General features: G+C 36.6%; 2 protein-coding genes across 2 annotated transcripts; both read right to left on the bottom strand.

Annotated features, from left to right (window-relative positions):
* Positions 1-696: 696 nt before the first annotated feature.
* On the bottom strand, positions 697-4,369 carry LOC145135645 (uncharacterized). The gene is made up of 2 exons (XM_079069896.1): positions 3,099-4,369; positions 697-847 (listed from the first exon to the last, which is right to left on the bottom strand). The coding sequence occupies exons 1-2, from the start codon at positions 3,897-3,899 to the stop codon at positions 719-721; spliced, it is 930 nt and encodes a 309-aa protein (XP_078926022.1). The 5' UTR covers positions 3,900-4,369; the 3' UTR covers positions 697-718.
* Positions 4,370-8,423: 4,054 nt separating this feature from the next.
* LOC145135863 (uncharacterized) lies at positions 8,424-9,458 on the bottom strand. The gene is made up of 2 exons (XM_079070067.1): positions 8,962-9,458; positions 8,424-8,665 (listed from the first exon to the last, which is right to left on the bottom strand). Exons 1-2 carry the CDS (start codon positions 9,368-9,370, stop codon positions 8,631-8,633), a joined length of 444 nt encoding a protein of 147 aa, XP_078926193.1. The 5' UTR covers positions 9,371-9,458; the 3' UTR covers positions 8,424-8,630.
* Positions 9,459-12,581: the final 3,123 nt, after the last annotated feature.

Below are 12,581 nucleotides of genomic sequence, written 5' to 3'. Positions count from 1 at the left end.
ATTCAGCCAGAAAGATATGATTTTGAGGCTTTCTGGGAAAGACATATCTTACCGGGAAAGACCCATTTTTTGTGCAAATCAAACAGTCTTTCCGGTCCATTCAGCCAGAAAGATCTGTTTGGACCTGGAAAGATGCGTATCAAACGGGACCTTAGGAGTTAGGACCATTCACACCACTATTTAGTCTTTTAAATGGTTTCCATTTATCAGCAACTTATTTATATTTTTTAACAAATACTTATAATTACTAGTCGTGTAGTCGAGAATCTTATAAGCGGTACAAACATTGTCAAAATTCAAAATATTAAATACAAAGAGTTTTTTTATATTTAAAATTGGAAAAATATAATTTAAATTAAAAGTTACAACTTAATCCACCTAGTCGTCATGTTTTGAAATTGATCAATGTTATGGCATCAAAAACCTATAGACACACATCATTGTAAATAAAAATGACTAAACAATCATTTAAAATTTGATCATTCATGCTATTTCACGACTTATTCTCTCTACATTTGCCATAACAACTAGAAAATATATATTTTATGTAGTTATCAAATCACAAACATTAAAAACATGGTACAATCCCTTTATCTAAGGATATAATAACATAGATCATGTTTACAAATAATTTATATATATATATATATATATATATATATATATATATATATATATATAACAATTTTTTTTCCTAATAATTACCTTTAATTAACATTTAAGTAACATACAACGAAGATTGGCGCCAAGTTCCTCGTAGGCAATCCAAAGCAGAGGTCATGAAATTGATGGACAATATACAATATTCTTCCTCCAAAACTTGCCTCCAGACTAGGATGTGGCAACACTATGAAGACATTTAAACAAAGTGGTCATCTTTCCCTTAACGACTTTCAACATATTAGTTTAATAGGTTGTATTTACAATTTAATTGTATAGGTTTTGGCTTGAAGGTTGAAATATATAATTGACTCGAAGATCAAAGAAGTGAAGTCAGTCTTATTCACATGCAAAAACATCCTGGACGGTTTCATTGTTGTCAGTGAAATCATAACATAGGCCAAAAATGTTATCTAGAAAATGCTTATTTTTAAGATTGACCTTTCCAAAAGCATTTGATCCCTTAAATGGAACTACTTAGATTCCATCATCAAACAAATAAGCTTCGAACCGAAATGACAATCTTGGATCTATGTTTACCTATGTTTGGCCCGTATCTCATTGTGATTAATGGCTACCCCTCAACCTAGTTCCCTAAGGGAAAACATGTTAGGCAAGGCAACCCTTCAATTTTTATTTATTCTTTTTGTTGGTTGTTGAAACTCTCTAAAATAAAAATAAAACTAAAAAACCTCTTTCTTTGTGTCTGTTTGTGAAAAAAATAAACCCGAAATTTTACACCTTCAATTCACCGATGACATGATCTTCCGAGGGGAATGGTTCACCGAAAGAACCTTCAATTTAGTTAGAATTCTCCATTGCTTCAGGCTAAAATGTTAATCTTTCCAATAGTAAATATTATTATTCAAGTTTGGTTATATCACCACAGAGCCGTTTGCTATGAGGAAAAATATTAGGGGTGAGCATGAGTAGTGAAATTCCAGACCCAAACCGACATCATTTATGTTAATATGAGACGGTCTACGGTACTCGAAAATAACGAAATTTTGGATTTGGTACCACTGCTAGCATTGGAAACCAGATTACTGATAATGTGTGTTCATTTTGGTGTTCAGTATCAACTTTCCATCCAATTCAGTACTTGTTAATGTCAGGTCTCGGATCTCAGACCTGTTCTTCCATGCTCAATTGATTTGGGTGAGAGGCTCACCAATTTTAAATTAAAAGAAAATCAAAACTAATTCCTTTTGGCGACCTACGCTATAGTAACAATCCAAGTTCACCAAGGATCGCCCCACGTGTCCATCATTTACTAGTTGAGTTAAATTAACTTTTGTAATTAGATCTAATTTTGTTAGTAGTTGTCTTTTATTTTAAGTAAAAAAGAAATAAAAGATACCAAAAAACATGATTAACTTTTTTATACTTTTTTAATGGAGTAAAAAATTGAGTTTAATTGAGTTATTGATATGGAAGAGAGAATTTAGTTTTTTAATAAAAAAATGGGTTGGATTGAGTTGTGATAAAAGCTTTTGGGATGGGATGGGGGTTTGAGACTATTTTTATTTAATAATAATATTTTTATTTAAATTATATTAAACAAATTGTAAAAAACATTTAACAGAAATAAATCATTTCATTCATTTTGAATAGAAACAAAAACATCAGTGAAAAGACCTATCATAAATATATTTTATGAAACAAAAATCACAAGTACGCACTCCAAAAAAATGCCATGCCACAAAGACAATTTCTACATTTTACTTTATTTCTTCTTCTTCTTATTATTATTATTTAATTTCACAAAGATATATAAAATAATTTTTTTTTAATACACACGAACTATGAACATCGATCACAGATTTATAAATTTGATCAAAATCTTTTAATTAAGAACCTAAATTAGACGCTGTGTATTTTTGTTGGTGCCAACATCATTAAACAAGGGAAAACAAACCCTTAATTGTAGGATCAGAACAAACATCGAAGTTGCCAAAGTGCATTTATAACTCAATTATAACTTTTTGTCTTATATATTATTTTATTTTTAATTTATAACATTTTCTGTTTCTTCCAAGAGAAAAATAAATCTTAAACATGCATCATAATCCAAGTGAGCATAACATTATGGCACCATGATTATAATTGATAAAACTTATTGACTCATTTTTTCAGTTTAAATTTAATTAAATTCGAATTCTGTTTTTGAAGTTAAGTAGAGCCTAACTCCACTCAAAAAGTTCATGCTTTAGCTACACTTTTTTTTTTAATTTCAAAACTACTCTGATTATCAAATTTCCAATTTCAAAATTGGAAAAAATCATAATAAAAATATATTTGAAAACTAAACCCTAATTGTTGAATCGGATGTGAACATCTTCTGTAAATTCAACTATTACACAAGAACAAGAAGAAGAAATAAAATAATATCAAATATCAGATCCTCTTTTTGATGGAGAAGAAGCCAATGGAAGTACCTGTGAAGGCGTAGACATTTGATGATGAATCCCTTCTGCATTTTTGCCCTTATTACCATCCAATATTACAAATTTACCATCTTTCACTTTCTCATTCTCTTCGGTATCTTGATTCATGATTAAACTCGCCCTTTTCTCAGATTCTAATTCCATCAATCTTCTCAGTAATTTCTCCTCTGCATCTCTCAAGAATTTGAACGTGGGAGGTGGTGAAGATCTAATCTTGTTGAAATCAAAATCCTTAGAGTCAAAATCATACAATGGATTCATATAACCTTCCAAATTGGGACCTTGTGTGGCCTTCTTCAATGGCGATGACGAAATTGGTGTGTCTGGTGTGCGAAGAAGCTCACTCAAACTTACTGTTCTTGAACCCTTTCTACCTTCTGATTCCATATCCAAACTGGTTTCTTCATTGATTGTGAAAAGAAACCTCGGAGGGCCACATAAATTATGAAGCCTCATGAGTTCAAGATCGATGCTTTCTTCACCGAAACCCTTCAATGGCGGATCTTTTTGTGTGGGCTCTTGTTGTTTTTCACGATTCTCACTCTCATCAGAAGAATTCTGCAAATCTTTCTGTTGGGTTTCGGGGATTGTTGAAGAATTAGGGTTTTTGAAACAAGAGGAGATGTGAGTAGGGGTGTATTTGGAAAAAGAAGAAGAAGGAGAGTTTTGGTTTTCAATATCGTGTCTTCTCTTCTTCCACCATACAAGATAGTAGAGCTCTAAGGCAAAAGCTAAGAGGACAAATCCAAAGAGAAAACTCAAACCAATTCCTAAACGACTAAAGGATGCCATGTTATTGTTTACACTCCAAAAAGATTCAACTTTTTTTCAAGATTTTCCACACTAACTTGAATAATCAAGCTCCATATGAACTTAACTCATAAGTTTTTTTTTATCATAATTTCTAAATAATTGAGAAAAAACCCCATTACTTAAAACGAAGAAAAATAAATTGAGAATCTTTTAAGATAGAAAAACTTAGAAAGAGCCAAGGAAGGTGACCTTTCACCCGAAGTTCACATGCTCAGAAAAGATTTTAAACCATAAAAGAACAAAGCTTTGTTAGATACCCTTTTCCAGAAGCAAGAGAATAGGCTAAAAAATCAGAAGAAAAAGATGATTATATGAAGATGAAGGTTCGATATTTTTCTTTAAAAAATGGGGATTAAATTATAGTAATAAAATAAAATTTGAAGTTGGAGTGGGGAACAGAAGAAAGGAAGGGTTGTGAATTTAAAAAGATTTGGAGAGAATGGGTTACAGAGCTCATATGGGTTGGCAAATATGGGTTATAATATGAACAAAAATGAATTTGGAAAGTAAATATTGACTAAAATTTGAAATTGGAAAGTAAATATTGGGAAATTGAAAGAGAGAAGAAACACGTTAATAATGTTTTAGAAACCGGATCATGTACTAATTTGGAAGTTATCAAACGATTGTGTCATTATGTAATATTTATTTTTAACAATCATGTAATGTTTTGAAATTTAACATCGATATAAATATGTAGTTTTTATGTACACAATTTAAGATTGAAATGTGATAAATTTCTAAAAAATTCAATGAATATGAGAAGAGTTCACACAAGATTTTAAGGCTGAATAACCTTAAAATAATCGCCACATTAATAAAAGAGTGTATATATATTACTTTGTACGTATTTTTCAATTTGCAAAGATTTTGAATTAAATGTTTTGCTATTGAAGTCGTACAACTACAATCCATCCATTAATACAAATCAATATCTATACTTGTACTTTGATATGGTCCATATGGACCATATTGTTTATATTTAATTATATAGTTATGTTGATTGTGATCGTTGACAAATTTAAACCACTTGTTTTATTAATATTCCAATATTGTTGCACCTATATATAAAATCTCGAGTATATATCACGACCAAAAGAAATACTATAAAAGATCATGATTTCGAGGAAAACACATAAAACTTATTGCATCATTTTCGAACGACCCCAATACTAAGTTTTCTTGCAGCATCCATTGAACGACCCCAATGCTACGTTTTCTTGCAACATCAATACGGCAACTGTAGTGTTTGACTTTACATAGCTTCACAATTAATTTAAAAGTACAATTATCAAAAAAGATAAGTACAATTATCAAACAAACTAATAAAACCTTGCAAAAACTTCAATGAAGTGTTTCAAAAACATATCACCATTAAGGTAGGATAGTAGTTATCCTCTCATATACATATAGCACTCAAAAATCAAGTTAATACTGCCTAGGGCCTCGTCAAAAGGATGGGGCAACTTAGACGACCGCCTAAGGCCTCGTAATAGTTCCTGAACCAGTTTTGAATCCTATAATATACTTATGTATGTATATTTTTTATATTACAACGACTAAACATTAATAAAATTGACAGTGGAAGAGATGAATCAAGGAGTTTTTCAATTGTTTTTTATATATATCACATAAAAGTTACAGGGGAATGACCTTTTATACGTGAGCCAAAGATAACAAACTTAACTGACTTCAAGGAAAAGATAATTATCATCCACATAAAAGATAAATACTACACAGATGTCTAGATAATCTAAACGGTATAAAATAAGTTCCATTACTCCCCCTCAAGTTGGAGCATGTAGATTACGAATGCCCAACTTGACAGCCAAGGCTTGAAGTCTTTCAGATCCAAGTGGTTTAGTAAGAAGGTCTGCCAACTGATTTGTTGTATGAATGGCAACTGGTTCAATCTCTTTAGAATCGACTCTTTCTCGAACAAAGTAGCAATCCATTTCCACATGTTTGGTACGCTCATGGAAAACTGGATTATGAGCAATGTGGCGAGCAGACTGATTGTCACAGAAAAGCTTGGTAGGTGAAGAAACAGGAAAGCCAAGCTCAGACAACAACCATCGCATCCACAACACTTCACTAACTGTGGTGGCCATAGCTCGGTACTCAGCCTCTGCAGACGAACGAGATACCACAGACTGTTTCTTTGACTTCCAAGAAACAGGAGCGCCACCCAGCAACAATAAATAACCCGTTCTTGACCTCCTCGAGAACGGACATCCTAGCCAGTCCGAATCACTATAAGCCATGATATCATCTCCCTCATCTTTAGATAGAAGGATTCCCTGCCCCAACGTAAACTTTAGATAACGTAGCACACGCATGGCAGCATCCCAATGACTTTGTCGTGGGTCAGCAACAAATTGACTAAGTATGCTCACCGAATAAGAAAGTTCTGGGCGAGTGGCTTGTAAATAAAGTAATCGTCCAACCAAACGCCTATACCTGCTTACATCCACACGCTCTTCTTCATCACCTTTATCTAATTTTAAATGCTGTTCCATAGGGAACCGGCTAGGACGACAACCAAGTAAACCTGCATCCTCAAGAATATCGATAGAATACTTGCGTTGACTTAGGACAAGACCTTCTTTTGTTCGAGCCACTTCGATGCCGAGAAAGTATTTAAGATGCCCAAGATCTTTAATACTAAACTGTTCATCAAGATATCGTTTCGTTTCTTCAATTTTTGTACAATCATTGCCCACAACAATGACATCATCAACATAGATCAAAGCTGCAACAAAAATAGTCCCACTTTTGAAAGTGAACAACGAAGGATCCGCATGAGATGGAGCGAAACCAAGAATTTGTAAAGCAGCGGTAAACTTGTAGAACCAATTTCTAGAGGCTTGTTTGAGTCCATATATGGACTTTTTGAGTCTGCAAACTCGGTTGTCATTTTTCTGTCCGAACCCTTGAGGCATTTTCATATAAACCTCTTCCTCAAGGTCTCCGTGTAGAAAGGCATTATTCACATCTAGCTGATTAATTATCCAATCATTCTTGATGGCAATTGTTAAAAGGACACGGACTGTAACCAATTTAGCCACAGGTGCGAAAGTGTCGTGAAAATCTACTCCTTCCATTTGTGTATAGCCCTTAGCCACGAGCCTTGCTTTGTATCTTTCAACTTCACCGTTAGGCTTGTACTTGATTTTGAACACCCATTTGGAATCTATGGCGCGTTTACCTTTTGGTAAATATGTTACCGCCCATGTTTCATTCAACTCAAGAGCTTTTATTTCTTTGTGCATGGCCATTCTCCATTCCGGATCACGAGAGGCCTGTTTGAAAGTTTTGGGCTCATTGTGTGCCACAATGGCCACTAGAAAAGCTTTATGAGAGTTAGAAAATTTTTCATATGAAACATAGTTAGTGAGAGGATGTACTGTGGAAGCGACTTGATTGGGAGTACTTTGTGAGTGATTGACGGATGGGGGCAGTGTGACGTTGTAATCTTTGAAGCGAGCTGGTGGATTTTTGATTCTGTCGGGGTGAGCCGTTCTATCTGGGCTGGCAGAACTTTCAATATTTAACTCTGTGTCAGTTTCGTTATCATGGGCTTGCGAGGTATCTTGGACTGATGCAGCATTATGGGCTGACGTCGCTGTATTGGGCTCGTGCGTCGACTCCAGCGAAGGCGGAATGGTCACCTGTTGATCCGCCGACTCCTCCACAATGGGCTCACTGTTGTATATTGGGCTGGGTTCATGCGTCCTGTAGCCTGCTTCAAATGTACATTCCTCAGACTCCACATTATAATCTAAATTGCTCATGGGAAATGTATCCTCCAAAAAACGAACGTCTCTAGATATGACAATTTTATGGCTTTCCAAATCATAAATCTTATAGCCTTTAACACCTTGTAAATACCCCACAAATATTCCCGGTCTCCCACGAGGCTCGAACTTATCTCCGCCAGTTTCTGTGCTACGGTAGTATGCTAAACATCCAAATACTCGCATATTATCATAGCTAGGCTTTTGACCATAAAGAATCTCATAAGGTGTCAACCCATTCAAGACCTTTGATGGCATTCTATTGATGACAAAAGTAGCAGTTAAAATACACTCTCCCCAAAAATGCTTTGGTAAATTTGCCTCAAACCTGAGAGCTAGCGCTGTCTCGAGAAGATGACGATGCTTGCGCTCCACAACTCCATTTTGTTGTGGAGTGTAAGGGCACGACGTTTCAAGAACCATCCCTTCTTTTGCATAAAATTCTCGCATGGCATTAGATACAAATTCTCCCCCGTTGTCGCAACGTATGCGTTTTATTTGTTTATTAAACTGGGTTTTGATCATCCTGCAAAAGTCTATTACACATGTACTAGCTTCATCTTTGTGTTTAAGAAGAAAGGTCCACACGGCACGACTAAAATCATCCACTATGGTTAAAAAATAAAAAGCTTTATTTAACGAAGGAGTTCTATATTTTCCCCACAAATCACAGTGAATTAATTCGAAACAAGAAATCGTCTTTATTGTACTAAGAGGAAAAGGTAGCCTTGTGTGTTTTGCTTTGTAACAGGCATCACAATTCGTAGTCTTATTTGAAACATCTTTAATAAAATCTAAAGTAGAAATCTTCTTATTTGAGGGATGTCCAAGTCGCTTGTGCCAAACTTCAAAATTGACCATAAGAGCTTGATGCTTCTTTGCCTCCTCCATCCGGTACAACCCTTCTGAAAAGTTACCCGCACCAATCAAGTGCTTCGTTGACAGATCCTGCATCACAAAAAATCGTGGAAAAAAAGTAACGGCACAATTGAGGCTATTTGTAAGTCTCCCAACCGACAAAAGGTTATAATTGAAATCTGGCACGTGTAAAACACGATTTATTTTAATACCACCGGGCAAAAAATGAACACCTTCTCCCTCAACAGACACCTTTTCACCATTAGGGATGACAACAGGTGTCTCTTTTGGGTTTTTAGTGACATTTTCTAAAAAATCGATTCGATGGGTGATGTGTTCAGTAGCTCCTGAATCCACAACCCATTCGCCATTAGAATCAATTTTACCTGCCATATGTGCCATTGGTTGAGTGTTTTTACCGTCCACAATGTTCTCCTCCAAATCTCTCCATATTTCCGACGAGGTCTTCGCATACCTCACGCTGGTCCTTATTTCTCGCTCCATTGCAGTCGTCAGCCACCCTTTTATCATAGCATCAGCCCTCACCCATGCAAGAGACATCGGTGATCCGGCTCCTGGTTTCTCGATGGTTCCGTCGACTAGTCTCATCTTGTTTTTCGCCAACAAGAAATTGGTCATCTCTTGTTTCCATTCGTTGTAATTGTGATCGTTCAAGACATCATTCACTTGCATCTGTTTGGGATAATCAGACGGGTGAATATAGTATGGCGAGTTGACATCAATCGTCTCCCCACTGGTTTCTTTTCCTGAACCTGTTGGTTTGTCTCCCGCCATGATCTATGACGGATTTTAGAGTTTCTTCTAGATCGTTGGCTCTGATACCATAATAAAATTGACAGTGGAAGAGATGAATCAAGGAGTTTTTCAATTGTTTTTTATATATATCACATAAAAGTTACAGGGGAATGACCTTTTATACGTGAGCCAAAGATAACAAACTTAACTGACTTCAAGGAAAAGATAATTATCATCCACATAAAAGATAAATACTATACAGATGTCTAGATAATCTAAACGGTATAAAATAAGTTCCATTAAACATGTCAAATGAAAAACTTTTAACTTAGTTGGTAAGGCTAAAGGCCTTACGTTTTTTTGAAATTAAACAAGGTTCAATCATTGTTATCACATAACTTTTCTTCAATCTAAGTATATAACAACAATTTTCATTTGTCCATACACATAATATATAGTATGATTTGTATCTATAAATTTTAAGGTTTTAGGATGCACTGAGTCAATACTGAAATTTTTTAATTTCCCATGAAAATAACTTTGTATTATCGAGAACCATAAATACATACAGAGGGACCGAATAGGGCCATAAACCAGCACTAAAGAGGCTTAGTCCATATTGCTAAGCTATACAAATAAGTATATACTTACAACATAATCTTAACCTCCTCCCCTCCCTCCCCCCACCCCCACCCACCCACCTCTCCCTGTAATTGAAACGTGGGATCTTGAACGAACATTGAGAATGATCTAGAGTGAAGAAATAGGGAGAACAGAAGCTCTATCGTGAAGATATTTGCACATTACGATGAGGACAAAATATGAAGAATGCGTATGTAGCCCATGACAACTTTGTCATCGACAAAGTCAATGTCAATCTCGATATGTTTGATGTGTTGGTGTTGTATTGGGTTGGTAGATAAATAAATTGCTCTGATGTTGTCACAATAAACAAGTGTGACTCTCATGACTAGAAGGTGAAGCTCACATAAAAGGTTATGAAGTCATGTTGTTTTAGCAACAACATGGTATTTGGCTTTTGCACTGGATCTGTAAATGGTGGTCCGACGTTTGGAAGACCATGATAACATACTTTTCCCCAGAAACATGTAGTCGTCAGAAGTAGATCTCCGGGTAGTGGGACACTCCCAGTCTGGATCAAAGTATAACACCGTGGCTAGGGGATACATGAAGTTGAAGGTCCAGATAAATCTGCTAAAGGTTATTTCCCCATAATGACTATTTCATTGAGAAAGTGTGTGTGTGTGTGTGTATATATATATATATATATATATATATATATATATATATATATATATATACAAACTATACAAACCCTTATGGGCCAAATACACAACACAATGGGCTAAGTAATGGGCTAAGTAATGGACTTAAGATACAAATAAGTACAACACACAATAAGATATGAGTATCCGCTAACATCCCCCCCACAGTTTGACCGGGAGGAGAATTCTTAATGTTCAAACTGGTCTTGAAATTGTTGAATAGTTGCGTCGGATGCCTTTGCGTAAAGATGTTGGCGTACTAAGCGGAAGAAGGGACATAAAACACATGAATACTGCCCATGGCAACCAAGTCACAAATAAATGAATATCAATCTTTATGTCTTTCGTGCACTAGTTTTGAACTGGGTTAGAGGTCATGTACACAAAACTGATGTTGTCACAGTAAATAATTGTGGCTTTGGAAGGGGGACGCCAAAGCTCACGTAGCAAATTACGAACCCAACAAGTCTTGGCAACGACATTGACAACGACGTAATACTCAGCCTCAACACTATACCAAGAAATAACCCCCTTATCGTTTAGACGACCAGGATATACGATTATCTCCAAGAAAAAAACAACATCCAGATGTCGAGCGGTGTGAGACTGGGCATCCACCCCAGTCGGCATCATAGTAGGCACGAAGGTAAGACATGGGGAAAACATGAAGTTGACCATGATCTAAAGTACCTCAGATGTAGTGTAGTATACACTTCAGTGCATGAAGATGAGGCTCTCGGGGATCATACATGAACAAACAAATCTGTTGCACTGCAAAGGCAATGTTCGGATGAGTAAAAGTGAGGTACTGAAGAGCTCCAGGAAGGCTATGATAGAGAGATGGATCTACAACGGGAGAACCTGTGGCATCCAACTTATGAGTAGTCTCAGTAAGGGTACAGGTTGGATTGCACTGAGACATGTGAGCTGTAACATCCGGATTCCCAGGTATCTTAATTTATGTATTTATATTGAGTTTTGGGAGAGGGACTCGGCGAGTAGGGGCTCAGACTCGCCGAGTAGAGTCGCGGATTTCCATCCGGGTTAATGACCGGACTCGGCGAGTCCATGAGTGGACTCGGCGAGTCCGTGCTGTTTAATGAAACCCTAATTTCCCGGGTTTGGGACCTATTTAAAGGCCCTTAGGGCCGTCATTTGCGGCTACCAAACCCCAGAGAGAAACCCTAAAAGAGCTAGAGCGTTTGTGAGAGGAAAGGAGCCATTTCTTGATCTTTGTGGTTGGTTCTTGCAAGAAGGAGGTGATTCTAGCCAAGAGGAAGCATATGAGGTTGCTATTCAGTGGAGTGGGAGCTGAGATCTTCACATTTGAGGTAGTAATTCGACCCTCCTTCTGTTCTTATGATGATCATATGGATTTAGGGTTTCTTAGACCCTTTGTTGGTTAGATTTGAGGTCCAAATGGTCCCTTATGATGATGAGGCTTTGGATCTGGATCCATAGAGGTCCAGAGAGCCTTATTCATTAAGCTTTATGAATAGAAATGGAGGCTATGACCTTGGGTTAAGGTATTTGGGGCTAAAACATCATATATGATCAAATAGGTGTTGTATGTGCATCAAGATAGAAACTTTACGTGGTTATTGGGTTTGGGAATGATAGATCTATAGGTTAGAGGACTGGATCTGACCTCAGGAAGCTGTTTGAGGATGTGCATGGAATGCACTCGCCGAGTCCATGAACAGACTCGACGAGTTGAGTCGGGTTGCCCCGCGACTCGCGATCTGTGACGACCCGTGGAGTATAGGGTTGACTCAGTGAGTCAAGAGAGGACCAGGGGCGAAGAGGACAGGCGTGTACTCGTCGAGTCACCTTAGTGCACTCGGCGAGTAGGGTCAACTGTGACCGTTGACTTTCGTTGACTTTTAGGGTTTCGGTCAACCGTGGGACTTATGAGTCAAGGAGGGGTAAAATGGTCTTTTGCCCTTATGAGGGATCATAGAAGG

This window comes from Lactuca virosa, chromosome 9, assembly GCF_052849685.1.
Source record: "Lactuca virosa cultivar CGN04683 chromosome 9, Lactuca_virosa_CGN04683_v6, whole genome shotgun sequence".
NCBI lineage: Eukaryota > Viridiplantae > Streptophyta > Magnoliopsida > Asterales > Asteraceae > Lactuca > Lactuca virosa.
This window is presented reverse-complemented; position numbering and strand designations above follow the sequence as displayed.

Bases quoted from the DNA above. Each gene is read 5' to 3' on its own strand.
- LOC145135645 (XM_079069896.1), bottom strand. From the start codon at position 3,899: ATGGCATCCTTTAGTCGTTTAGGAATTGGTTTGAGTTTTCTCTTTGGA. The intron at 848-3,098 runs GTACTTCCATTG...ATGTCTTCATAG, and splicing joins AAATGTCTACGCCTTCACAG to TGTTGCCACATCCTAGTCTG.
- LOC145135863 (XM_079070067.1), bottom strand. From the start codon at position 9,370: ATGGCGGGAGACAAACCAACAGGTTCAGGAAAAGAAACCAGTGGGGAG. The intron at 8,666-8,961 runs GTAAAATTGATT...TTTGTGATGCAG, and splicing joins ACCAATGGCACATATGGCAG to GATCTGTCAACGAAGCACTT.